The sequence below is a fragment of the Lutra lutra genome, chromosome 13, assembly GCF_902655055.1.
Source record: "Lutra lutra chromosome 13, mLutLut1.2, whole genome shotgun sequence".
NCBI lineage: Eukaryota > Metazoa > Chordata > Mammalia > Carnivora > Mustelidae > Lutra > Lutra lutra.
Window position 1 is genome coordinate 47,419,063 of NC_062290.1, and position 24,732 is coordinate 47,443,794.

Genomic DNA, 24,732 nt, shown 5'->3' on the forward strand with positions numbered 1-24,732 from the left:
ACCCTAAAGATACAAACGTAGTGATCCGAAGGGGCACGTGCACCCGAATGTTTATAGCAGCAATGTTCACAATAGCCAAACAATGGAAAGAACCTAGATGTCCATCAACAGATGAATGGATAAAGAAGATGTAGTATATACATACAATGGAATACTATGCAGCCATCAAAAGAAATGAAATCTTGCCATTTGCGACAACATGGATGGAACTAGAGGGTATTATGCTGAGCAAAATAAGTCAATCGGAGAAAGACAACTATCATATGATCTCCCTGATATGAGGAAGTGGAGATGCAACGTGGGGGAGTTCGGGGTAGGAAAAGAATAAATGAAACAAGATGGGATCGGGATGGAGAAAAAACATAAGTAACTCTTAATCTCAGAAAACAAACTGAGGGTTGCTGGGGGGAGGGGGGTCGGGAGAGGGGTTGGGGTTATGGACATTGGGGAGGGTATGTGCTATGGTGACTGCTGTGAAGTGTGTAAACATGGCGATTCACAGACCTGTACTCCTGGGGAAAAAAAATACATTATATGTTTATAAAAAAATTTAAAAAGTAATAAAATAAAATAAAAGGCACCCTGGGGTGCCTGGGTGGCTCAGTGGGTTAAAGCCTCTGCCTTCAGCTCAAGTCATGATCCCAGGGTACTGGGATCGAGCCCCACATCGGGCTCTCTGCTCAGCGGGGAGACTGCTTTCCCTCTCTCTCTGCCTTCCTCTCTGCCTACTTGTGATCTCTCTCTCTCTCTGTCAGATAAATAAATAAAATATTTAAAAAAATTAAAATGATCCTGTGAACTTGACCTTGGAATTTCAAATCAGCCATGCAGTAGACTCCTCCCACACCCCCTGTGGCCATACACAACCACAGACAACAAGCCTTTGGCATCTAAAGAGCGAGATAGAATCCTTGATCCCTCACTCTTTCCACCTGACTGATTTCATGCCATGGGCTCTCCTGGGTTTCAAATCCTCTGACCATTTCTAACCTTCACCCCTTTTAAAATCTGCTGCTGCCACACAAGCCATTATCTCACAGCGCCTTTGTGTTCCACCTGGATCTTTGGTACCATCAGAATAATTCTCCCACTGGGTTTCTGTTTCTCTCCAAACAGCTGCAGAAATAAGCAGAATCTAAATGGGGTTACTGAGAAGACAGACGTAATGGTTTCAAGGATCTCTGGAAGGATTAGACTACAATCAGCTTTACTGGTATCATCTTAAAAGATCCTCATCATTCTTCTAATCCAGGTGCAGAACAGAATCATGTAGGATCTTTCAGTTCCCTTTGTCTTCATATTGGATTTCTCAGGCAACCTTTTCCGGGCCTGAGTGGACTTATCAGATAGGCAGAGCTCTCAGGCAGGGCGAGAATCCTGTCTCCTTCCAGAGAGGGTGAGCAGCTGAGTCCTGGTTGCCAGTGTCTTGTGAGCTGGTTGGTTCGACTCCTCTCATCTCTCCTCAGAACCGAGTACATGTGGATTAAAGGAAAGGAAAATGAGGTGGCTCCTCTTGTAGAGCTGAGGGCCTCGTGGGGAACCAAGAGTTGGTCTTGTGGGATCCTCTGGCCGAGGCAGACACATTCCTGACTTGCAATAACTCAGGACAACCTTCATTCCCCCCGTCTGCCAGAGCTGCTCGTCCCCAGTGTTTCTGCATCAAATTTGGCTGACGTACACTCTGCCATTTTCTCAGCGGACAGGCCACTCTTTCACTTTGGTCACGTTCAGACAGAACAGTTGTCTTCCCCCCTCCCCACACACAGCTGCCATGTTTTGCTTTTGAGGAAAGGTGACAAGAGAAACAGAATAACTGATGTCTTAAAAATGAAAGAGAAACCTGGGGCAGCCCCTTGGCCCTTCTCTTCCTTCCCTCTGTGTGATCCTCACGATGATGTAGAACATGATCAGGACCAGCAAGTCAGAGTATGGTCAGTAAAGCATGTGGAAATATTAAGTTATTCAAATACTCTTTGTTGTTGTGACTTATGTTGAAAATGCAACATCGTGAATAGGAAACGCAACAAGGTGGTTTGTCCCTGACACCATAGCCTGGGCCTCACCCCTGAATTCTGAGCACCAGAGAGATGGCCAGATGAAGCTGCCTCTTGGAAACACACAGTCTGAATGAACCAGTGAAAGTCTTCAGTTTCTGTGCTGGAAGTTTCTCCAGAGAGACCTAGTCAATGAATTCCCTGTGCTCAGCTCAGAAATTTTGGATGTAACAAGTGTTCCCTAGTTTCAGGAAAATTTGAACCATGGGGGATCCTGGGTGGCTCAACTGGTTGAGGATCTGATTCTTACTCTAAATTCAGGGCTTGATGTCAGGCTTTGGGTTCAAGCCCCATGTTGGCTTACTTAAAAAAAATGTGGTTAGAGCTTACTTTAAAACAATGAAAAAAAAAAAAAGAAAATTAGGAACTGTGATGGCACAATAAATGTATACCCTTATGGAAGGTGAAAGGATTATAATCGGTCTTTCCTCTCCTTGTAGAAAACAAATGTTCACGCTCAGCATCTGGGGGCTATTGACATGTTTGATACCTGGTCAGGAGAGGAGGAGGTGAGCACTGAGAGGGTCCCGGACATAAACATTCCAGGGGCAAGGGCAAGGAACTAGGGGCATTAAGTGCTTTGCTAACAAGGAAACCAGCCCCCGCACAGTAGGGGAATCTTGAGTCCTCAGGTCATGGTGAGCCTGTCCTCAGGAGTGAGCCCAGGAGAGCCCAGGTGGAGGACACTCAGTCACTCCAGAGGAAAGAGCTTAGTAGAGGTGATAACTACCTTGTCAGTGAGGTGCTGCTGGGAAAATCCAGTCATCTGGAATTAGAACCTGGACACCTCCTCTTCCCAGAAGGGAACCAGGCTTCCTGCTGAGGGCACTTGTAATGCCTTGGAGCGCTCTAACAAAACCTAGGTATTCATTGTCATTCATTGGGTTTTCTTGGATATTACATAAGAAGCAATGGCACAGAATTCTTGGAAGACACAAAGTGTCTGCAAGGTCAGTGTGACAAATCTCAGAATAACAGGAATCACTTAGGATTGGAGGAGGTTCTCTCCATCATTTCCTGGTTCTCAGAGTCTTACCTGGACAAGTGATCTTTCTTACTGGTGAGCTGCCAGTGGTGTCTTGCGGCCATTGCTGATGTCTGAGGCCTGTTGTGATGCAGGCTTTGGAAATTAAAACACAAATACATTAAATTTTATGAGTTAGCTCTACAAACTCATTCAACACCTCAGTAGTTATCTAGTGTTAAACAGAAAAAGCATTTTGACAATACCTTCCAGAGTACGTAGTAGCAGGGGAAGATAAAGATGATGTTGTCATGGTGCCTGGGTGGCTCAGTCAGTTGGGTGGCCGCTTTCAGCTCAGGCCATGATCCCAGGGTGCTGGGATGGAGCCTTGCATCAGGCTCCCTGCTTCTTGGGAGCCTGCTTCTCCCTCACTGTCTGCCTGTTGCTCTGTCTACTTGTGCTCTCTCTGTATCTATGTCTCTGTCAAATAAATAAATAAAAACCTTAAAAAATGATTTTGTCATATGAGGTAACATTCAAATTCCATACACTGAAAACCCATGTTAAGTAAATAATACCACTTTTCAGTTGCATTTAGCAAACTGGATTGATTAGAAATGTTCAGGTACACTGAAACCATTATGTCCTTTTAGAAATACTTAATTTGCATATGTACTCCATGTACAACACTGTATACATGTAAAGAAATTGTAAGTCACTCATCAAATTTACTTAACATACTTAAGCATCAATAGCTTTAAAATATAACTATTAACTTAAAATATGTTGTCATTCTGGACCCTGAATTGGATAAACATTACACTTTTTTGATCTTAAAGCACAGACAAATATACAATATAAAACGATATACACTGTGTCTCCCTGCTACTACGTTTTCTTGGAAGTTGCAATTAAAAAACATCCAAAAGATTCTGGAGGCAAGGATAATACTTAAAGAAAATAATACATGGTTGAAAAGCCCATGTTCCAAACTCAAGTATAAAGTGTAGAAAGGAGAGCAAAAGAGAAGTAGAAAGTGAGGGAAACATTCAGAAATTGAAAACTCCTATGTCCCCTACTTAAGCCACATGCACAAGAGATGTTCAGAGAAGCTAGAGCCACGGGTCCCAGACGTGCCAACCCCAGCCACGCCAACAGCATCTGCAGGATACCCCATGGCCCTGCCCAGCTTCTTCTTGGTGGCCCTGGTGGTGCTCAGCTGCCACTCCCTTGGTTCTCTGGGATGTGACCTGCCTCTGGACTACGGCCTGATGCACTGGAGGGCCTTGATGCTCCTGCGACACATGAGGACACTGTCTGCTAGCTCCTGTGACAAGTACACAAACGACTTTGGCTTCCCCCAGCAGGTGTTTGACGGCAAGGGGCTGCAGAAGGCTCAAGCCCTCTCTGTCGTCCATGTGATGAACCAGAAGATCTTCCACCTCTTCTGCACGGAGGCATCTCCTGCTCCCTGGAACACCGCCCTCCTGGAGGAATTGTGCTCGGGACTTTCTGAGCAGCTGGGCCGCCTGAAAGCCTGTCCCCTGCAGGAGCGGGGGTAGGATTGATGCCCCTTGTGAATGGGGACTCCATCTTGAGGAACTACTTCCAGAGAATCTCCCTCTATCTGCGAGAGAAGCAATACAGCCCTTGTGCCTGGGAGATGGTCCGAGCAGAGATCATGAAACCCTTGTATGCATCAACAGCCTTGCATAAGAGATCGAGGAGCAGGAAGTGACACCCATTTCAATATGGAAATGATTCTCTCTGAAGAATACTATCACACTCCCATGTGTCTGTAGTGTCAAGAACATCATTTCTGCTGAATCATGACATGAACTGAATCAGTTTGTCACATGTATTCAGGAGTATTAGGCAACTTGAAGTCAACGTTACAAGCACCTGTTGCTTTCAGATGACCATGCTGATCTGCCTATTTAGATATTTATTTATTTCACTATTTATAAGATTTAAGTTTTTTTATTGTATTATATTAGTTGTACATACCCTTTGTGGTTAAGAGAATTGTATATGTTTTACGTATATTAAATTCTTTATTTTCTGTTCATTAAATGTTTCTTTAGAAAACTTCTTGCGTTTGTTTCTTATTGAAGCAGGAAACATGTGTGATTACACCATGATGAAAGAACGGACTGTACCACTCTCTCACTCGTTATTTCATTTTTACATGAGAAGTAATCGCCTCGACTTCCTGGAAGTCCCTTTGCATGCTGGCGTCATGGGAAATGCAGACTTCACAAGTCCAATGCTGTGTCTGTATCTTGGATTTTGTAGAAAAACTAACCATGGAAGAATAATTGTAGTGAAATAATGTCAGTTATGTTAAAGGGAAGAGTGAGAATAGGGGAAAATATGAATTCTGTAAGTAGAAAAGGAAGCAGACATGTCAGGAAAAAAAATGAAAAGCACCAGATACGTTCCACATCACACGGTAGACACCCAAGTGCCAAGATTCTTTACAAAACGGATCGTTCAGGGGCACCTGAGTGTCTCAGTTGGTTAAATGTCTGCCTTAGGCTCAGGTCATGATGCTGGGGTCCTGGGATCAAGCCCTGTGTCAAGCTCCCTGTTCAGCTGGGAGTCTGCTTCTCCCTCTCACACTCCCCCTGCTTGTGCTTGCTGTCTCTCTCTCTGTGTCATATAAATCAATAAAATCTTTAAGAAAACAAAACAAAGCAAACAAAAGGCATCCTTGGTCCTGCCATTTACAGGCCATTCCCTTCACGTAAAGCCCAGGGAGGGAAGTGGTTGCCTGGGAAGAGAGCGGAGAATGAGAAATGGTGCCTCAAACCTCCCCTGGTTATGGGAGAAAAGAGCCACACTGCAAACAAAGGTGGAATGGCCCTAAGGCAGTAGCATAAGAGCAAATATTGGTTAAGAGTCTATTTCAAAGCCAAAAAAGGCTTCAAGGAATTGCATCATAGCAGAGGGTGCATGGAAAGGGTCCATGAAGCCGGGAAGTAGAAGGGTTGTGACCATGGGGACCAGCTGTTTTGACTGAATTACTCACCAGAAACCATACTGGCGGCAGAGGAAAGGCGAGGAACAGAACAGAAGCTAGTGACTATAGATAGAACATACATCTGGGAGATTTACCTTCTTTGGGCTAATTAAGCTTCCATGAAAAAATGAAAAAATAATTGTAATGAGTGATGTCTTCAAATGTCTTCTAATCCATGTAAAACATATATAAAGAAAAGCAAACAAAAATGAAAAGGCATGAAAAGGGTATGAAAACATTCTGCAAATGAGAACTACCCTGTTCTATTGAAGACTCATGAATAGAAAGAACTAAAGATGAATTGGGGGCCAGGGCGCCCCCCACTGTTTCTCCAGGGCAACAGAAGTCCTCAGGTGCAGCGCCCAGCCCCTCTGCGGTGATCCTGCTGGTTCCCCATGGCAGCCTCTCAGCTCTGGTCTGTGAGCTGCCTCCTGGCCCCGGGCAGCTTCACAGGAGGACCTGCTGGTTCTGACACAAGAAGGAGCATCCTTTCCTTCCCTGACCCAGGGACAGCTCCTCAGGGACATTATGCATGGCCGACAGTTCCAGGATGACCAGGCCACCTATGTCCCCCATGAGATGCTCCAGCTGGCCTTCACCCTCTTCCTCACCAGGTGCCGCCATTTGCAGCCTGAACCTGACCCTGCTGGGCAAACTCTGCCCAGGGCCCCAGTGGCAGCCAGAGCTCCGGACACCTGTGTGGTACCTGTGATGTGAGTGGGGGAGTCTCCCCTGGGTTTGAGGGGTCTGGCCTGGCATTGAAGATGTGTTTCCAGCAAATCCATCTCCATCTGAGAGAGAAGAAACAGAGTGACTGCCTGGGAGGAGTCTGAGTCTAAATGAGGTGACCCATCTCTTCCTATTCAAATGAAGACATAAGGAAAGGGAAATGATAAAAAGGAAGAAAGCAGGAAAGGGATCTGGAAATGATATTCCTTTTTTTTTTAATTTTAATTTTTTATTTTTTCAGCATAACAGTATTCATTATTTTTGCACCACACCCAGTGCTCCATGCAATCCGTGCCCTCTACAATACCCACCACCTGGTGCCCCCAACCTCCCACCCCCCACCCCTTCAAAATTCTCAGATCGTTTTTCAGAGTCCATAGTCTCTCATGGTTCACCTCCCCTTCCAATTTCCCTCAACTCCCTTCTCCTCTCCATCTCCCCTTGTCCTCCATGCTATTTGTTATGCTCCACTGGAAATGATATTCTTGACCTACAACACTAAGTCATATGCCCATGAGATCCATCTTTCTAAGGACTCCTCTTTCTGCCTCAGCAATACAACATGTGAAGTTACTCAGCATTGTGGTTAAATGTGTCTGTGACAGGACTATCCCTAAGGGCCTCCATCCACAGGACAGAGCTAGCCTGAAGTTGTTCATGTGTTCACGTATTGCAGGATCCTCTGGTTTCTGGATCAACACTGAACCAGTTGGAACAGTTTTCATGACTCCACAGCTGCAGCAACAAGAACAAAACCAACAACCCCCAAATGCAAGAAGACAGAAAGCAACAACTCTTCTTAGATCCACTCACAGCTGAGGTGCCAGGGCCAGTCTCAGCACTTGTACCGGGAGAAAAAGGAGCGCACAGACAATCACACTCGCCAGGAGAAGGCAGTGATAGGAACTTGAGCTGTTGCAGAAGCCTGGCTCGAGGCTCTGTGTGCTTCCACCAAGCAGTTACAACGTCCAGTCCTCCCTAGTCAGTGGAGCCCACAGGTTTGTGAGTTGTACCTTCGGAATCTCTGCTAGGCTGCCCCTGTGAAGAGCAGAGGGAAATCTGCCGGCTTTGCCAGCAGAGGGAGGGGGAAAGCAATCACTCTAGAATAGTCTGACTCTACCTCTTCACAGTGCTAGAGGCCAAGGGGATCTGTGACCAGGAGCCTGAAGGAGGAATGTCAGGAAGAGGGGACAGCAGACTTCCCACTGGAGATGCAGGGGCGAGTCTGGACTCTCCAACAATGCACATCCTGGAGACATTAAATGGCAATGTGTCTTGCATATTTGGAAATCGAGGCATGGTACTGAAAGTCCTTCTGTCTCACGTGAGAGTGGAATGAGAAGATGTCCTAAAGCTTCAGAGAACCTTTGACATTTAAGGCTGAGAAGGAGTAGTGGAACCTGTCAGGGGCACAGAGATGGGGCAGCCAGTGCAGGTGGGACGCAACCAGGGAAGAATGATCTCCAGGAAGTGTGGCAGAAGGGAAGATTCAGAATTTCCCAAGAGGAACCTCTGGCAGGAATTTATCCCATGGGCTACAGGACTGTGCCCTGCATCTGGATTCTGCTTCCACCTTGTTGTTTGATCATGAAAACCTCACTTGAACGCTCTGTAGCTCGGTTTCCCCAGATGTAAAGTGGGGTGGAAATATTCCTAGAGCTGTTGTGATAATGATGTGGCCCATTTCAAAGCATCTATTCTCTTCCACTGAGTGAGAGTTTAACAGATGAGAACTATTATCTTATGTTTTCCCTAAAAATTAATTGGCCCTTAGCCTTTTCACTATAACTGACTGCAAAGGGCTAATCCTCCTAAATATCGTTGTGAAAAAAAAAAAAATACCCATTGGGAACAGGTGGCCTATCTGTAGGGTCAGCGGCTCTCAGAATGCAAAAGAAACAATAGAAATGACCGCTGGGGGGGGCCTGGGTGGCTCAGTGGGTTAAGCCTCTGCCGTCAGCTCGGGTCATGATCTCAGGGTCCTGGGATCGAGCCCCATGTCAGGCTCTCTGCTCAGCAGAGGAGCCTGCTTCCTCCTCTCTCTCTGCCTGCCTCTCTGCCTACTTGTGATCTCTCTGTTAAATAAATGAATAAAATCTTAAAAAAAAAAAAAATGACCCCTGGGCCGCCATCTTCCAGCCACCCCCCCTTTCCTTACCCTTGACTCTCGGGCCATAAGGATGTATGCCCAGGTCATGTCTCCACAAGTAACCTGATACCTGTGCAAGAAACCAGAACATCAGGACTCCCCCAACCCTCCAATCCCCGAATCCGTACCTTATATGGCTGTGAACCTATTCCCTCTCTTAACCCAGATAAAAGACCCACTGGACTCCCTCCCAGTGCAACTTCCCTGACTCCTCTTTCTGGAGTCACGGAACCACGCCTGAGGGTGCCCACCTCCTCCCGACTTTCCTGGCTCCCCTTCTCCTGAGCCCTGAAACTTTGCCGGAGAGCGCTTTTATTTAATCTTGCCTTGTGCCTACCTCACCTAGTGTCCTGTTTATCTTGCCTATAAAACCTTACACTATCCATTGAATGTAAATAGATACACAATAACATAGTATGTATACATATACACTGAACCTATGTCCGCAAACTCTATACGATACATATACACTGTCCCTATGTCTACATACTCTATACGATACGTTCTGGTACGGCACGTTTCCCCTTCCTCAATGCCTTCAGAGATCCCATCCTTTCACTCTCCAATCACAGTGTTTCCCCCTCCCTCAGTGTAGAAACCTCCTGTGAGCTCCCCTCCTTCCTCCCTCCTCAGGATCCTCCCCTGCCCATTCACACAGCTGCTTCCTTTTCCTTTGTGGTTTCTGTCTGGCCCTTTTACTTCCAATTACAAAGCCACAAAGAAAAACACAAGTTGTTTGAAATTTCCAGGTTTTTTCAAAACTCTGCTAGCAGAAGCCTTGTTGATTTCTTTTCCCCTGGTGACTATTGTTGACCTGAGGGAATGTCCCCACAGCAGTGATGTCACAGTGGCAGGAGCAGAGAGGAGATAGGAGCAGGAGGCTGCTGTTCTGTGGCCCATCACAGTCTTTACAGGGAAGGCTGCCAGCGAGGGGGCAAGGTGGGCTAGACAGTGACCAGGTGTGCACACGGGCTCGTGTTGTATGTAGAAGTCTGTCCCCTGGTGGGAGATACTCCTCCAGAGCAAGCAAACAAACACAAACAAAAACTTCCCTGCTAGTGTTATGAGCCATGAACTTCAACAAAAATACCTTAAAAAAAAAAAAAAAGAGTAGATAGATTCCTAGTAATAGTGAGCAGAAAGTCCAGAGTTTTTCCCCATCCTTCCTGCTCTGGAGCTGCATGGTCTCTCCCCATTACAGCATCCCCCCACCAGAGGGAACCCTTGTTCCAATTGCTTCCACAATGTATCAAGTAGTTCTAGGGTTGGGAACAAGGCTTCAACATGCCATGGGCTATCTTGTGGACATTGCTTGTGTTTGAGCCTTGTTTGGATGCGCGCTTTGGAAATCAAATACAAACAGATTCTACATAATCATTTAATTCTTCAAAACGTATTCATGGAATCAGGAATACTATCTGGTACTAAATGGAAAAAATATTTTGAGAATAACTTGATGAGTATCTAACAGCAAGTGAAGTTAAAAATCATTTTCTCATTGAGGCCACACTAAAATACAGTACACTGAAAACAAACGTGCAATAAATCATTGAATAATTCATTGGCTGTTAGCAATTAGGAATGATTCTCAGTATCTAGGGACACTGATAATATTATGTCAATCGAGAGATCCTTAATTTGCATTGTACTTTTATATTTCCATTTAAGTAAAAAAATTTAGAAGTTACTCATCATATTTCAATATCCGGTAAAGGATAAATAGCTTTAAATATAGCTTTCATTTTAAATTTTTAGTCAATCTTAACCCAGAATTAAATAAACAGAGTAAATTGAACTCTGTCTTTTTTAACCTATAAAGCAGAGCTATACATACATAAATGTATAGACTGTAGATCTGTGTTAACAAGTTTTGTTAAGGTTCAATTACATAAATAGTCAAAAGACTGTGACAGGAGGCGGCAATAGGAAAAAGAAACAGTTGAGAAACCTATGCTCTACAAACCAGGAGAAATTGTAGATAGGAAAGCAAAAAGAGAAGTAGAAAGTAAGGGAAACGTTCAGAAATCGAAAACTCCTATGTCCCCTACTTAAGCCTCACGCACAAGAGAAGATGTTCAGAGAAGATAGAGCCACGGTTCCCAGACGTGCCCACCCCAGGCAGGCCAAGAGCATCTGCAGGATCCCCAGTGGCCCTGCCCTCCTCCTTCTTTGTGACCCAGGTGGTGCTCAGCTGCCACTCCCTCGGCTCTCTGGGATGTGACCTGCCTCAGGACCATGGCCTGCTCCACTGGAGGGCCTTCATGCTTCTGCAACAAATGAGGAGACTGTCTGCTAGCTCCTGTGACAACTACACAAACAACTTTGGCTTCCCCCAGGAGGCGTTTAATGGCAAGCTGCTGCGGAAGGCTCAAGCCCTCTCTGCCGTCCATGTGACGAACCAGAAGACCTTCCAGCTCTTCTGCACAGAGGCCTCACCTGTTTCCTGGAACACAACCCTCCTGGAGGAATTGTGCTCAGGACTTTCTGAGCAGGTGGGCCTCCTGGAAGCCCGTCCCCTGCAGGAGGCGGGGGTGGGAGAGATGCCCCTGGTGAATGGGGACTCCATCCTGAGGAACTACTTCCAGAGAATCTCCCTCTATCTGCGAGAGAAGGAATACAGCCCTTGTGCCTGGAAGATGGTCCGAGCAGAGATCATGAAACCCTTGTATGCATCAACAGCCTTGCAAGAAAGATTAAGGAGAAAGAAGTGAGACACCTTTCAACATGGCAATGATTCCCTCTGACTGATAACATCACACATTCCGGAGTTCTGCCGTGTCAGAGACTCTCATTTCTGCTGTCCCGAAGACATGAACACAGTCAGTTTGTCAAGAGTTTTCAGATCATGTCAACTCTACAAGCAGTAGTTGCTTACAGATGAACTTGCTTGTGTCTATTTATCTATTTAAATATTTATTTATGTAAACATTGATAAGATTCAGGTTTTTCATTAATATTATGTGCACCTTTACATCACAGAATATAATAAAATATGTTTTTTATATGATATCAGTATCATTTTCTTTTATATGGAACTTTCAGGACAAAAGGGTTTTCAAAGAGGAACACCAGGTCCGATTGTGTACCTTCATTGGAAATTGGACGGCAGAATGCATTTACCATCATACTGCATGAACGTTGGAAATGACAAATGACTTTCTCTACGACAACTTGCATGTTGACCTTAAGCTATAGGACATAATAAATACAGATCCTGATGTCTACATCTTCGCTTGTAGGGATATATAAATATGGTTGCTGTAGGGATGGAATCTAAAAACAGTCCTCCTACTTAGTGTTCTGATGAAGAAGGAAAGGAAGTGACTTCTCTCACCTGCTGCTAGAATGAAGAGGTTGAAGCACACAGGAAGCACACAGAAAAGCGCTAGACCCCATACAGATCACTGGCAGACATATACATAGAGGCACGTATGTCCAATGTCAGGGGGAGGTGAGCTGGCATTTGACAAGAAACACCATGGCTGAGGTCCACATCGAGCAGGTAAAGCCAGAAACAGAGGTGGTCATGCAGGGAGACGGTGTCGTGTGAGAAACAGACATAAACTTGATTCCGAGGCTCTTCAACCATTGAAGGGAGGGGAGAGAAGAGGCACAAAGGAGACGGGGGCCTCTTGGCCATACAGCACAGGGTAAGAGAGGATGCTGCTGAGTGTCTTTAAGGAAGTAAATGAGTTTCAAAGACCATCAGTGGATTCCTGGAAGATGTGGATTAAAACTGCTTGTGATGTCAGAAACACAGATGCCTTTGCTGACCTTCCTGAGAGTCAGTTTGGTGGAATGCATAAGCAGAGACTACGCTGGAGAGGGTGGGAGCATGAATAAGAGAAGTCAGTGCATCTGACTTGGAGAAGAATACTGCATTTTTTTTTCTTTCTTTAAAGATTTATTTATTTATTTGAGAGAGAGAGAGAGCGTGCACTAACAGGAGTGGGAGAGGGAGAGAGAGTGCCACGTGGATTCAGTGCTAAGCATGGAGCCTGATGTAGGGCTCAATCTCATGACCCCGAGATCATGACCTGAGCCGAATCCGATAGTCAGACACTCAACCAGTGTGGCATCCAGGTGCCTCTCAGAAGCGTTTCTTAAAATACAGCGAGAAAGCAAAGCTGCTGAATCATCGACCCAAACCTACTCACAGTCCTTGACCTTGGCCTCTAGCTGTCGCCTGAAGAGGAATGGGGTTCATTATTCTGGGCATAGTTTGCCCTTTTATGTCATTTCTTTTTCCCCGAGTGAATTCTTGGTATCGATGTTCCGCAAATCATGTTAATATGTTTAATGTTGTATTTGTTTTTCATCATGACTGAACTACTGACGGTGGTTTATCCTGTCTTGGTTCTTACTACCTTGCACATCAGCGAGCTGCTCCGCTTTAAGAATTCACTCGGTAGGAATGGATAACTCATTCAATCCTTCATCAAATTATCTATTACTAAGGATAAAATCATGTTTCCCGGAATTATCGGCGTCATTTTAGGTTCCTTAACCCCTCCTTGTGACACTGTTTACTACAGCGTCCTAACACCCCATGGCTGTTTTCTAGAGAGTTTGATATGGTAAGAATTCTTCTCTGTTGCTCGCTGATAGTATTCCCTCATTTTCAGAATACTACAATGTTTGATGGATAACTACATCACAAGATTCTCATGCACATAAACACTGACAGACTTTCTTCAAAAAGGAGTGTAGGAAGCTGGGTCTGGCATTCGTTCTCCTAATATTTAGAGCAATGAAAAATCTTTGGTCAAATCAGCTGAAAATACATGAATCATGGAAATCTGTGGAGCAATAGTGAGTTGTGTGTATTTCAGGAGAAAAAAACAGATTTAACAATTATAACTGAATAGCGTGAATATTCACTGAACTCATGCACTGAAAGGCATCTAGCAGTGCATCTTCCATATGGAATGGTTTAAATATGTTAGAAATTGAGAGGAGTCAAGATGGCGGAGAAGTAGCATGGAATACTACTTCAGGTAGCGGGAGATCAGCTAGATAGCTTATCTAAAGATTGCAAACACCCACAAATCCAATGGGAGATCGAAGGGAAGAAGAACAGCAATTCTAGAAACAGAAAATCAACCACTTTCTGCAAGGTAGGACTGGCGGAGAAGTGAATCCAAAGCGACGGGAAGATAGACTGCGGGGGGAGGGGCCGGCTCCTGGCAAGTGGCGGAGCAACGGAGCACAAAATCAGGGCTTTTCAAAGTCTGTTCCGCTGAGGGACATCGCTCCAGAGGCTTAACCGGGGTGAAGCCCACGCAGGGTCAGCGTGGCCTCAGGTCCCGCAGGGTCACAGAAGGATCGGGGGTGTCTGAGTGTTGCAGAGCTTACAGGTATTAGAACGGGGAAGCCGGCTACAGAGACAGAGCTGAGGAGTAAGCTCTAAGCTTGGGGTTACCTTAAACCGGTCGCAGGCTTGGTCAGCTCGGAGCACGGCTGGAGGCCAGGGTGACGGGAGTAATTGGGCGCTGTTCTCTGAGGGCGCACTGAGGAGTAGGGTCCCCGGCTCTCGGCTCCTCCGGGCCGGAGACTGGGAGGCCGCCATCTTCATCCCCGCCCTCCGGAACTCTCTTATCTTAATTCTGACAGCTATGTATGCGAATATTGTTTGTCTCCTCCTCCAAAATTCTTGGGAACAGTGTGGCCTACACTTCAGTAGCTGACTTGCAAAGGAGGCAGCCTCCCAAACTGGAATTCTGTTGTGAATTCTAGGAAAGGCTGACCCATTCATCCGCCATTGCCAAGAAGGGTTTTTATTTATCACCAGTGATGAGATGGTGGCTTCTACGAACATCTGAGAGTGGAGAATAAACATCAGGTTGGAAGTGCAGAAGAACATGCTATTTCCTTAACCTACTGGCACCCACCCTGCCCTCTACCCTCTCCCAACCCTCATTCCAGAACACATTCCCCTGTCTAACCATTACCTTGCTCACCAAGGCAGAAGTCCCCACAGCCCGCTTGGCATTCACTCTCTTGACCTCTCAGCCTGTTCACACAACAGCTTTCTGTTCTGCTGTCATCTCAGCTTAAAGGTTTTCTGAAGGAGCAGCAGAAGAAAGCAAGCAGAAGGCAAAAATGCAATGAAATCTCTAGGTTTTGCAGAACCACCTGCTACAGAGGCTTTGCTCAGATTTGGATGGAAATCCATCCAATGTGATGGAACAGCAGCTGTGCCTGAAAGGAAACAGCAGGTTCAGGTTGAAGGGTGGCCTGGAAGCTCCTCTGAAGGGTGATCGCCCCCTGGTGGCCATGTGGGACAAGGGTGGCGACCGAAATGGGACCTCTTCCTGAGGATGTCCCTTCCAGTTGTAAAAGCCTACTGTGGACATCCAGAGATTCTGATACTGTCATGAACCCGTTTCCTTACTCTGTCTATGACAAAGAGTAAGTCTTGTCCTGAAATCCCTATGGGCACAGTCTGTGTCAATCCCAGTGTTATTCATTATTAAATATTGGAAAGTGTTGGAGAACTAAGCAGCAAAGGCCAAATGCAGGGGCAAGGGGAGTGAGCACCACTGCCAACATTTTGAGTTTTTTTTTTTTTTTTAAGATTTTATTTCTTTTTCTGAGAGAGGTAGAGAGGCAGAGCATGCGAGGCGGGAAGGTCAGATGGAGCGGCACACTCCCCACTGAGCAGATAGCCCAATGTAGGACTCGATCCTAGGACCATGAGATGGTGACCTGAGCTCAAGGCAGATGCTTAAAGGACTGAGTCAGCCAGGCGCCCCGACCCCCGCCAACTTTCCATCCCCAGGCATTTCTATTCAGCCTGCCAGGGGACGTAGAGGAGGCAGGGCTCAGGGCTGGGTGCCCAGGGACAGGCTGGGAGACATCACCCTGCACTAGTGGCCACAAGCAGCCAAGGTTTGGCAGCGTCACAAGCCAGAGTGTGCACTTGCCCTCCCTCCACCCTCCTGTCAGCTGATTGCTGTGCTGTGGAGCTCAAAGCCCACAGACATCCAGTCCAACATAGAAACACACACTAATTCCAGGAACGCTGCCCATATATGTCTACAGCCAAAGAATCCCAGAGCTCAACTGTGCCTGTGTTGGAACGCTCCCTAAATTCTCGTTACCCCAGGAGTAGGACGCTCCTTTGCTCAGACAACCACAGCTGACGTCTGGAAACATGAAAGTGTTGAATGTCAGCAGGAGTGTGGGAAGCTGGAAGGAGAATGGAATGGGAAAGTGTTCACTGGATTAGCGACTTATCCTCAGGAGGTGGAATAGTAGGAAAGTAGGGCAGCTTCGAGTCAACTGTCTCTCTGTGTCCTTCCCGAGACTGAGAAGGTTCAAGTGGACGCAGGGGCAGAGAGTTCTTCAGGGCATATGGTAGCGGCCTCACCACGGGTGACCCTGACAGGACAGCAGTCTGCAATGTGTATGGAAGGAGGAGGGTCACTCTAGTGCCAGCCGGACACATGTATCTCATGGCAGAAAAATCTAATGTCTCATGAGTTTTTGTTTTATTTTTTAATTAACATATAATGTATTAAGCCCCAGGGGTACAGGTCTGTGAATCCCCAGGTTTACACACTTCATAGCACTCACCGTAGCACATACCTTCCCCCATGCCCATTAGCCCACCTCCATTTCCCTACCCCCCTTTCCCCGGCAACCCTCAGTTTGTTTTGTGAGATTAAGAGTCTCTTTATGGTTTGTCTCCCTGCCAATCCCATCTTGTTTCATTTGTTCTTTTCCTACCCCCAAACCACCCGCCTTGCCTCTCAACGTCCTCAAATCAGCGAAGTATATGATAATTGTCTTTCTCGATTGACTTCTTTCGCTAAGCATAATACCCTCTAGTTCCACGTCATTGCAAATGGAAAGATTTCATTTCTTTGGATGGCTGCATACTATTCCATTGTATATCTACACACCACATCTTCTTTATTCATTCATCTGTTGATGGACATCTAGGTTCTTTCCACAGTTTGGCTCTTGTGGACATGGCTGCTGCATACATTCGGGTGCACGTGCCCCTTCGGATCACTACATTTGTTTCTTTAGGAGTCCAGTTGCTGGGTTGTAGGTAGCTCTATTTTCAACTTTTTGAGGAAGCTCCATGCTGTTTTCCAGCGTGGTTGCGCCACCTTGCATTCCCACCAACAGTGTAGGAGGGTTCCCCTTTCTCCGCATCCTCCCCCGCACTTGCCAATTCCTGACTTCTTAGTTTGAGCCATTCTGACCGGTGTGAGGTGGTATCTCATTGTGGTTTTGACTTGTATTTCCCTGTCGCCGAGTGATGTGGAGCACTTTTTCATGAGTCTGTTGGCCATCTGGATATGTTCTGTGAGGAAATGTCTGTTCACGTCCTTGCCCATTTCTTGATTGGATTATTTGTTCTTTGGGTGTTGATTTTGATAAGTTCTTTACAGATTTTGGATACTAGCCCTTTATCTGATATGTCGTTTGCAAATATCTTCTCCCATTCTGTCAGTTGTCTTTTTTTTTTTTAAGATTTCATTTATTTATTTGCCAGACAGAGATCACAAGTAGGCAGAGAGGCAGGCAGAGAGAGAGAGAGAGAGAGGAGGAAGCATGCTCTCCACTGAGCAGAGAGCCCAATGCGGGGCTCGATCCCAGGACCCTGAGATCGTGACCCGAGCCAAAGGCAGAGGCTTTAACCCACTGAACCACCCAGGTGCCCCGTCTTTTGTTTTTGTGACCTGTTTCCTTTGCTGTGCAGATTTTGACCTTGATGAAGTCCCAGTAACTCATTTTTGCCCTTGCTTCCCTTGCCTTTGGTGATGTTTCTAGGAAGTAGTTGCTGTGGCTAAGGTCAAAGAGGTTGCTGCCTGTGTTGTCCTCAAGGATATTGATGGATTCCTTTCTCACACTGAGGTCCTTCATCCAGTTTGAGTCTATTTTTGTGTGTGGTGTAAGGAAATGGTCCGGTTTCATTTCTCTGCATGTGGCTGTCCAATTTTCCCAACACCATTTGTTGAAGAGGCCGTCATTTTTCCACTGGACATTCTTTGCTGCTTTGTCGAAGATTAGTTGACCAGAGAGTTGAGGGTCTGTTTCTGGGTTCTCTATTCTGTTCCACTGATCTATGTGTCTGTTTTGGGGTCAGTACCATACTGTCTTGATGATGACAGCTTTGTAATAGAGCTTGAGGTCTGGAATTGTGATGCCACCAACTTGGGCTTTCTTGTTCAGTATTCCTTGGCTATTCGAGGTCTTTTCTGGTTCCAAATAAATTGTAGGATTCTTTGTTTCATTTCTTTGAAAAAATGGATGGGCTTTTGATAGGGATTGCATTAAATGTGTAGGTTGCTTTAGGTAGCTTAAATATTTTCACCATATTTGTTCTTCCAATCTATGAGCATGGAACATTTTTCCATTTCTTTGTGTCTTCCTCAATTTCTTTCATGAGATCTTTATAGTTTTCTGAGTATGAATTCTTTGCTGCTTCGGTTAGGTTTCTTCCTAGGAATCTTATGGTTTTGGGTGCAGTTGTAAGTGGAATTGATTCCTTAATTTCTCTTTCTTCTGTCTTGTTTTGGTGTAAAGAAATGCAACTGTACTCTGTGCATTGTTTTTATATCCCCACGCTTTACTGAGTTCCTATCCAAATTCCAGCAGATTTGGAGTGGTGTCTGCTGGGTTTTCCACATATCGTATCATATCATCTGCAAAGAGTGACAGTTTGCCTTCTTCTCTGCTGATTTGGATGCCTTTAATTTCTTTTTGTTGCCTGATTGCTGAGGCCAGGACTTCTAGTACTATGTTCAAGAGCAGTGGTGGTAATGGACATCCCTGCCGTGTTCCCTGACCTTAGTGGAAAAACTCTCAGTTTTTCTCCACTGAGAATGATGTTTGCAGTGGGTTTTTCATGGTGGGCTTTGATGATATTGAGGTATGTACCCTCTATCCCTACACTTTGAAGAGTTTTGAACAGGAAAGGGTGCTGTACTTTGTCCAGTGCTTTTTCAGCATCTATTGAGAATATCATATGGTTCTTGTTCTTTCTTTTATTAATGTATCGTATCCCATTGATTGATTTGTGCATGTTGAACCAACCTTGCAGCCCTGGAATAAATCCCGCTTGGTCGTGGTGAATCATCCTTTTAATGTACCGTTGGATCCTTTTGGATAGTGTTTTGGTGAGAATTTTCACGTCTGTGTTCATCAAGGATATTGGTCTGTAATTCTCTTTTCTGATAGGAACCTTGTCTGGTTTTGGGATCAAGGTAATGCTGGCCTCATAAAATGAGTTTGGAAGTTTTCTCTCCATTTCTATTTTTTGGATCAATTTCAGGGGAATAGGAATTAATTCTTCTTTAAATGTTTGGTAGAATTCCCCTGGGAAGCCGTCTGGCCCTGGGCTCTTGTTTGTTTGGAGATATTTTGATGACTGTTTCAATCTCCTTACTGGTTATGGGTCTGTTCAGGTTTTCTCTTTTTTCCTGGTTCAGTTGTGGTAGTTTACACGTCTCTAGAAATGCATCCACTTCTCCCAGACTGTCAAATTTGCTGGCGTATACTTGCTCACAATATGTTGTTATAATTGTTTGTATTTCTTTGGTGTTGGGTGTGATCTCTCCTTGTTAATTCATGATTTTATTTATTTGGGTCTCCTTTCTCTTTTCTTTTTGATAAGTCTGGCCAGGGGCTTATCAATCTTATTCATTCTTTCAAAGGACCAGCTCCTAGTTTTGTTGATGTGTTCTATTGTTGTTGGTTTTTTTTGTGTGTGGGGGGCGTTGGTTTCTGTTTTAATTGATTTCTGTTCTGATCTTTACTTTCTCTCTTCTGCTGGGTTTAGGCTTTCCTCGTTGTTCTTTCTCCAGGTCCTTTCGGTGTAGGGTTAGGTTGTGTATTTGAGGCCTTTCTTGTTTCTTGAGAAAGGCTTGTATCGCTGTATATTTTCTGCTCAGGACTGGCTTTGCTGTGTCCCACAGATTTTGAAGCATTGTGTTTGCATTATCATCTGTTTCCATGAATTTTTTCAATTCTTCTTTAATTTCCTGGTTGACCCATTCACTCTTTAGACGGATGCTCTTTGGTCTCCAGGTATTTGGGTTCTTTGCAAATGTCGTCTTGTGATGGAGTACTAGCTTCAGAGCATTGTGGTGTGAAAGTATGCAGGGAAGGATCCCAATCTTTTGATACTGGTGGAGACCTGATTTAGGACCCAGGATGCGATCTATTCTGGAGAATGTTCCAGGTGCCCTGGAGAAGAATGTGTATTCTGTTGCTTTGGGATGGAATGTTCTGAATCTATCTGTTATGTCCCTCTGTCCAGTGTGTCACTCAAGGCCTTTATTTCCTTGTGGATCTTTTGCTTGGATGATCTTTCCATTTCAGGGAGGGGGCTGTTACGTCCCCTACTATGATTGTATTCTTGTCGATGTGTTTCTTTGAGATTGCTTTGGATTGATTTATATAATTGGCTGCTCCCGTGTTAGGGGCATAGATACTTACAATTGTTAGATCTTCTTGTTGGACAGACCCTTTGAGTATGATATAGTGTCCTTCCTCATCTCTTATTAGAATCTTTGTCTTGAAATCTAATTGATCTGATATAAGGATTTCCACCCCAGTTTTCTTTGGATGTCCATTAGCATGGTAAATTGTTTTCCACCCCCTCACTTTAAATCTGGAGGTGTCTTTGGGTCTCAAATGAGTTTCTTGTAGGCAGCATAGTGATGGGTTTTGTTGTTTTATCCATTCTGATACTCTGTGTCTTCTGCTTGGGGTTCTTGGCCCATTTACATTCCGGGTAACTATTGAGAGATATGAATTTAGTGCCACTGTATCGCCTGTAAGGTGACTCTTACCGTATATTGTCTCTGTTCCTTTCTGGTCTACTACTTGTTGGCTCTGTCTTACCTTAGTGGACCCCGTCAATATTTCCTGTAGAGCTGGTTTGGTGTTTAGAAATTGTTTTCGTTTTTGTTTGTCCTGGAAGCTTTTTATCTCTCCTTCTATTTTCAATGATAGCCTCGCTGGATATAGTATTCTTGGCTGCATGTTATTCTCATTGAGTGCTCTGAATATATCACACCAGTTCTTTCTGGCCTGCCAGGTCTCTGTGGATAAGTCTGCTGCCCATCTAATAGTTTTACCATTGTACGTTACAGACTTCCTCTCCCTTGCTGCTTTCAGGATTTTCTCTTTGTCACTAAGACTTATAAATTTTACTATGAGCTGATGGGGTGTGGACCTATTCTTATTGATTTTGAGGGAAGTTCTCTGTGCTTCCTGGATTTTGGTGCTTGTTTCCTTTGCCATATTAGGGAAATTCTCTACAATAATTCTCTCCAATACACCTTCTGCTCCCCTCTCTCTTTCATCTCCTTCTGGAGTCCCAATTATTCTAATGTTGTTTTGTCTTATGGTATCACTTACCTCTCGAATTCTCCCCTTGTGGTCTAGTCGTTGTTTGTCTCTCTTTGGCTCAGTTTCTTTCTTCTCTGTCATTTGGTTCTTTATCACTAATTCTCTCTTCTGCCTCATTTATCCTACCAGTACGAACCTCTATTTCTGATTGCACCTCATTAATAGCTTTTTAAATTTCAACTTGGTTAGATGTTAGTTCGTTTTTTTCTCCAGAAAGGGCTTTCATTTCTCCAGACAGTGTTTCTCTAATATCTTCCATGCCTTTTTGGAGCCCAGTTGGCACCTTGACAATCATCATTCTGAACTCTAGATCTGACATGTTAACAATGTCTGTATTGATTAGGTCCCTAGGCTTCGTTACGGCCTCTTGTTATTTTTTTTTCAGTGAATTTTCCACCTTTCTTTTTATCCAGATAAGAATATATGAAGGAGCGAATAAAATACTAAAAGGGTGGCAAGGACATCAGGAAAATGTGCTCTAACCAAATCAGAAGAGACCCAAAACGTGGGGGGGGGGGAGAAATGGGGTAAAAAAAAGGTCAGAAAAAAAAATTAAATAAAGAAAAAATATTTAAGAAATATTTGTGTTGGGGGAGGAGTCAAGATGGCGGAGAAGTAGCAGGCTGAGACTACTTCGGGTAGCGGGAGATCAGCTAAATAGCTTATCTAAAGATTGCAAACAACTACAAATCCAACGGGAGATTGAAGAGAAGAAGAACAGCAATTCTAGAAACAGAAAATCAACCACTATCTGAAAGGTATGACTGGCGGAGTAGTGAATCCAAAGCGACGGGAAGATAGATCGGTGGGGGGGGCCCCGGCTCCCGGCGAGCGGTGGAGCAACGGAGCAAAATCAGGACTTTTAAAAGTCTGTTCCGCTGAGGGACATCGCTCCAGAGGCTTAACTGGGGTGAAGCCCACGCGGGGTCAGCGCGGCCTCAGGTCCCGCAGGGTCGCAGAAGGATTGGGGGTGTCTGAGTGTCGCAGAGCTTACCGGTATTAGAACGGGGAAGCCGGCTACAGAGACAGAGCCGAGGAGTGACTCTGAGCTCGGGGTTGCCTTGAACCGGTCGCAGGCTTGGTTGCTCGGAGCGCGGCTGGAGGCCAGGGTGACGGGAGTCATTGGGTGCTATTTTCTGAGGGCGCACTGAGGAGTGGGGCCCCGAGCTCTCGGCTCCTCCAGGCCGGAGACCGTGAGGCCGCCATCTTCATTCCCGTCCTCTGGAACTCTACGGAAAGCGCTCAGGGAACAAAAGAAAGCGCTCAGGGAACAAAAGCTCCCAAAAGCAAACCCAGCAAACCTGAGGGTATTACTCAGCCCGGCCCCGGGTAAGGGCGGTGCTACTCCGCCTGGGGCAAAGACGCTTGAGAATCACTACAACAGGCCCCTCCCCCGGAAGATCAATGGGAAACCCAGCCAGGACCAAGTTCACCTACCAAGGAGTGCAGTTTCAATACCAAGGAGAGCGGCGGAATTCCAAGGAGAAGAAAGCAAAGCACAGAACTCATGGCTTTCTCCCCATGATTTTTTAGCCTTGCAGTTAATTTAATTTTTTTTTCTTTTTCAATTATTTTTTCTTTTTCGCTTCTTCTGCTAATTTTTTTTAACTTTTACCGTTTTCTTTTTTAACGTTTTTTAAATAGTTTATCTAAGATATATATTTTTTCCCTCTTTTTATATTTTTTCTTTATCAGCTTTCTTTTTTTAATAGTTTCTTTTTTTCTTCTTTCTGAACCCCTTTTTGTCCCCTTTCTCCCCCCTCACAATTTGGGATCTCTTCTGATTTGGCTAAAGCATATTTTCCTGGGGTTGTTGCCACCCTTTTAATATTTGACTTGCTCCTTCATAAACTCTTATCTGGACAAAATGACAAGGCGGAAAAATTCACAACAAAAAAAAGAACAAGAAACAGTACCAAAGGCTAGGGACCTAATCAATACAGACATTGGTAATATGTCAGATATAGAGTTCAGAATGACGATTCTCAAGGTTCTAGCCAGGCTTGAAAAAGGCATGGAAGATATTAAAGCAACCCTCTCGGGAGATATAAAAGCCCTTTCTGGAGAAATACAAGAACTAAAATCTAACCAAGTTGAAATTAAAAAAAAAGCTATTAATGAGGTGCAATCAAAAATGGAGGCTCTCGGGGCACCTGGGTGGCTCAGTGGGTTAAGCCGCTGCCTTCGGCTCAGGTCATGATCTCAGGGTCCTGGGATCGAGTCCCACATCGGGCTCTCTAATCAGCAAGAAGCCTGCTTCACTCTCTCTCTCTCTCTCTCTCTCTGCCTTCCTCTCCGTCTACTTGTGATCTCTCTCTGTCAAATAAATAAATAAAAAAAAAATCTTTAAAAAAAAATGGAGGCTCTCACTACTAGGATAAATGAGGCAGAAGAAAGAATTAGTGATATAGAAGACCACATGACAGAGAATAAAGAAGCTGAGCAAAAGAGGGACAAACAGCTACTGGACCACGAGGGGAGAATTCAAGAGATAAGTGACACCATAAGATGAAACAACATTAGAATAAGTGGGATTCCAGAAGAAGAGGAAACAGAGAGGGGAGCAGAAGGTGTGTTGGAGAGAATTATTGGAGAGAATTTCCCCAATATGGCAAAGGGAAAAAGCATCAAAATCCAGGAGGTTCAGCGAACCCCCCTCAAAATCAATAAGAATAGGTCCACACCCCGTCACCTAATAGTAAAATTGACAAGTCTTAGTGACAAAGAAAAGATCCTGAAAGCAGCCCGGGAAAAGAAGTCTGTAACGTATAATGGTAAAAATATTAGATTGGCAGCAGACTTATCCACAGAGACCTGGCAGGCCAGAAAGAGCTGGCATGATATATTCAGAGTACTAAATGAGAAAAACATGCAGCCAAGAATACTATATCCAGCTAGGCTATCATTGAAAATAGAAGGAGAGATTAAAAGCTTCCAGGACAAACAAAAACTGAAAGAATTTGCAAATACCAAACCAGCTCTACAGGAAATATTGAAAGGGGTCCTCTAAGCAAAGAGAGACCCTAAAAGTAGGAGATCAGAAAGAAACAGAGACAATATACAATAACAGTCACCTTACAGGCAATACAATGGCACTAAATTCATATCTCTCAATAGTTACCCTGAATGTGAATGGGCTAAGTGCCCCAATCAAAAGACACAGGGTATCAGAATGGATAAAAAAACAAAACCCATCTATATGTTGCCTACAAGAAACTCATCTTACACCCGAAGACACCTCCAGGTTTAAAGTGAGGGGGTGGAAAAGAATTTACCATGCTAATGGACATCAGAAGAAAGCAGGAGTGGCAATCCTTATATCAGACCAATTAGATTTTAAGCCAAAGACTATAATAAGAGATGAGGAAGGACACTATATCATACTCAAAGGAACTGTCCAACAAGAAGATCTAACAATTTTAAATATCTATGCCCCTAA

At 44.7% G+C, this 24,732-nt stretch overlaps 2 protein-coding genes and 1 pseudogene across 2 annotated transcripts in view; all 3 read left to right on the forward strand.

Moving 5' to 3' along the window:
* The window catches only part of LOC125083069 (interferon alpha-1/2-like), a 234,628-nt gene that overhangs the window by 179,685 nt on the left and 30,211 nt on the right, over positions 1-24,732 (forward strand). The gene's annotated exons all lie outside the window — the stretch shown is intronic.
* LOC125083087 (interferon alpha-1/2-like) lies at positions 4,158-4,756 on the forward strand (annotated as a pseudogene).
* Positions 6,569-11,629, forward strand: LOC125082970 (interferon alpha-1/2-like). Its single transcript, XM_047698885.1, has 2 exons — positions 6,569-6,753; positions 10,972-11,629. The coding sequence occupies exons 1-2, from the start codon at positions 6,569-6,571 to the stop codon at positions 11,627-11,629; spliced, it is 843 nt and encodes a 280-aa protein (XP_047554841.1).

Excerpts from the sequence above, each read along its gene's own strand:
- LOC125082970 (XM_047698885.1), top strand. The coding sequence starts at position 6,569 with ATGCATGGCCGACAGTTCCAGGATGACCAGGCCACCTATGTCCCCCAT. Across the intron at positions 6,754-10,971 it reads ACCTGTGTGGTACCTGTGAT|CCTCACGCACAAGAGAAGAT; the intron begins GTGAGTGGGGGA and ends CCCCTACTTAAG.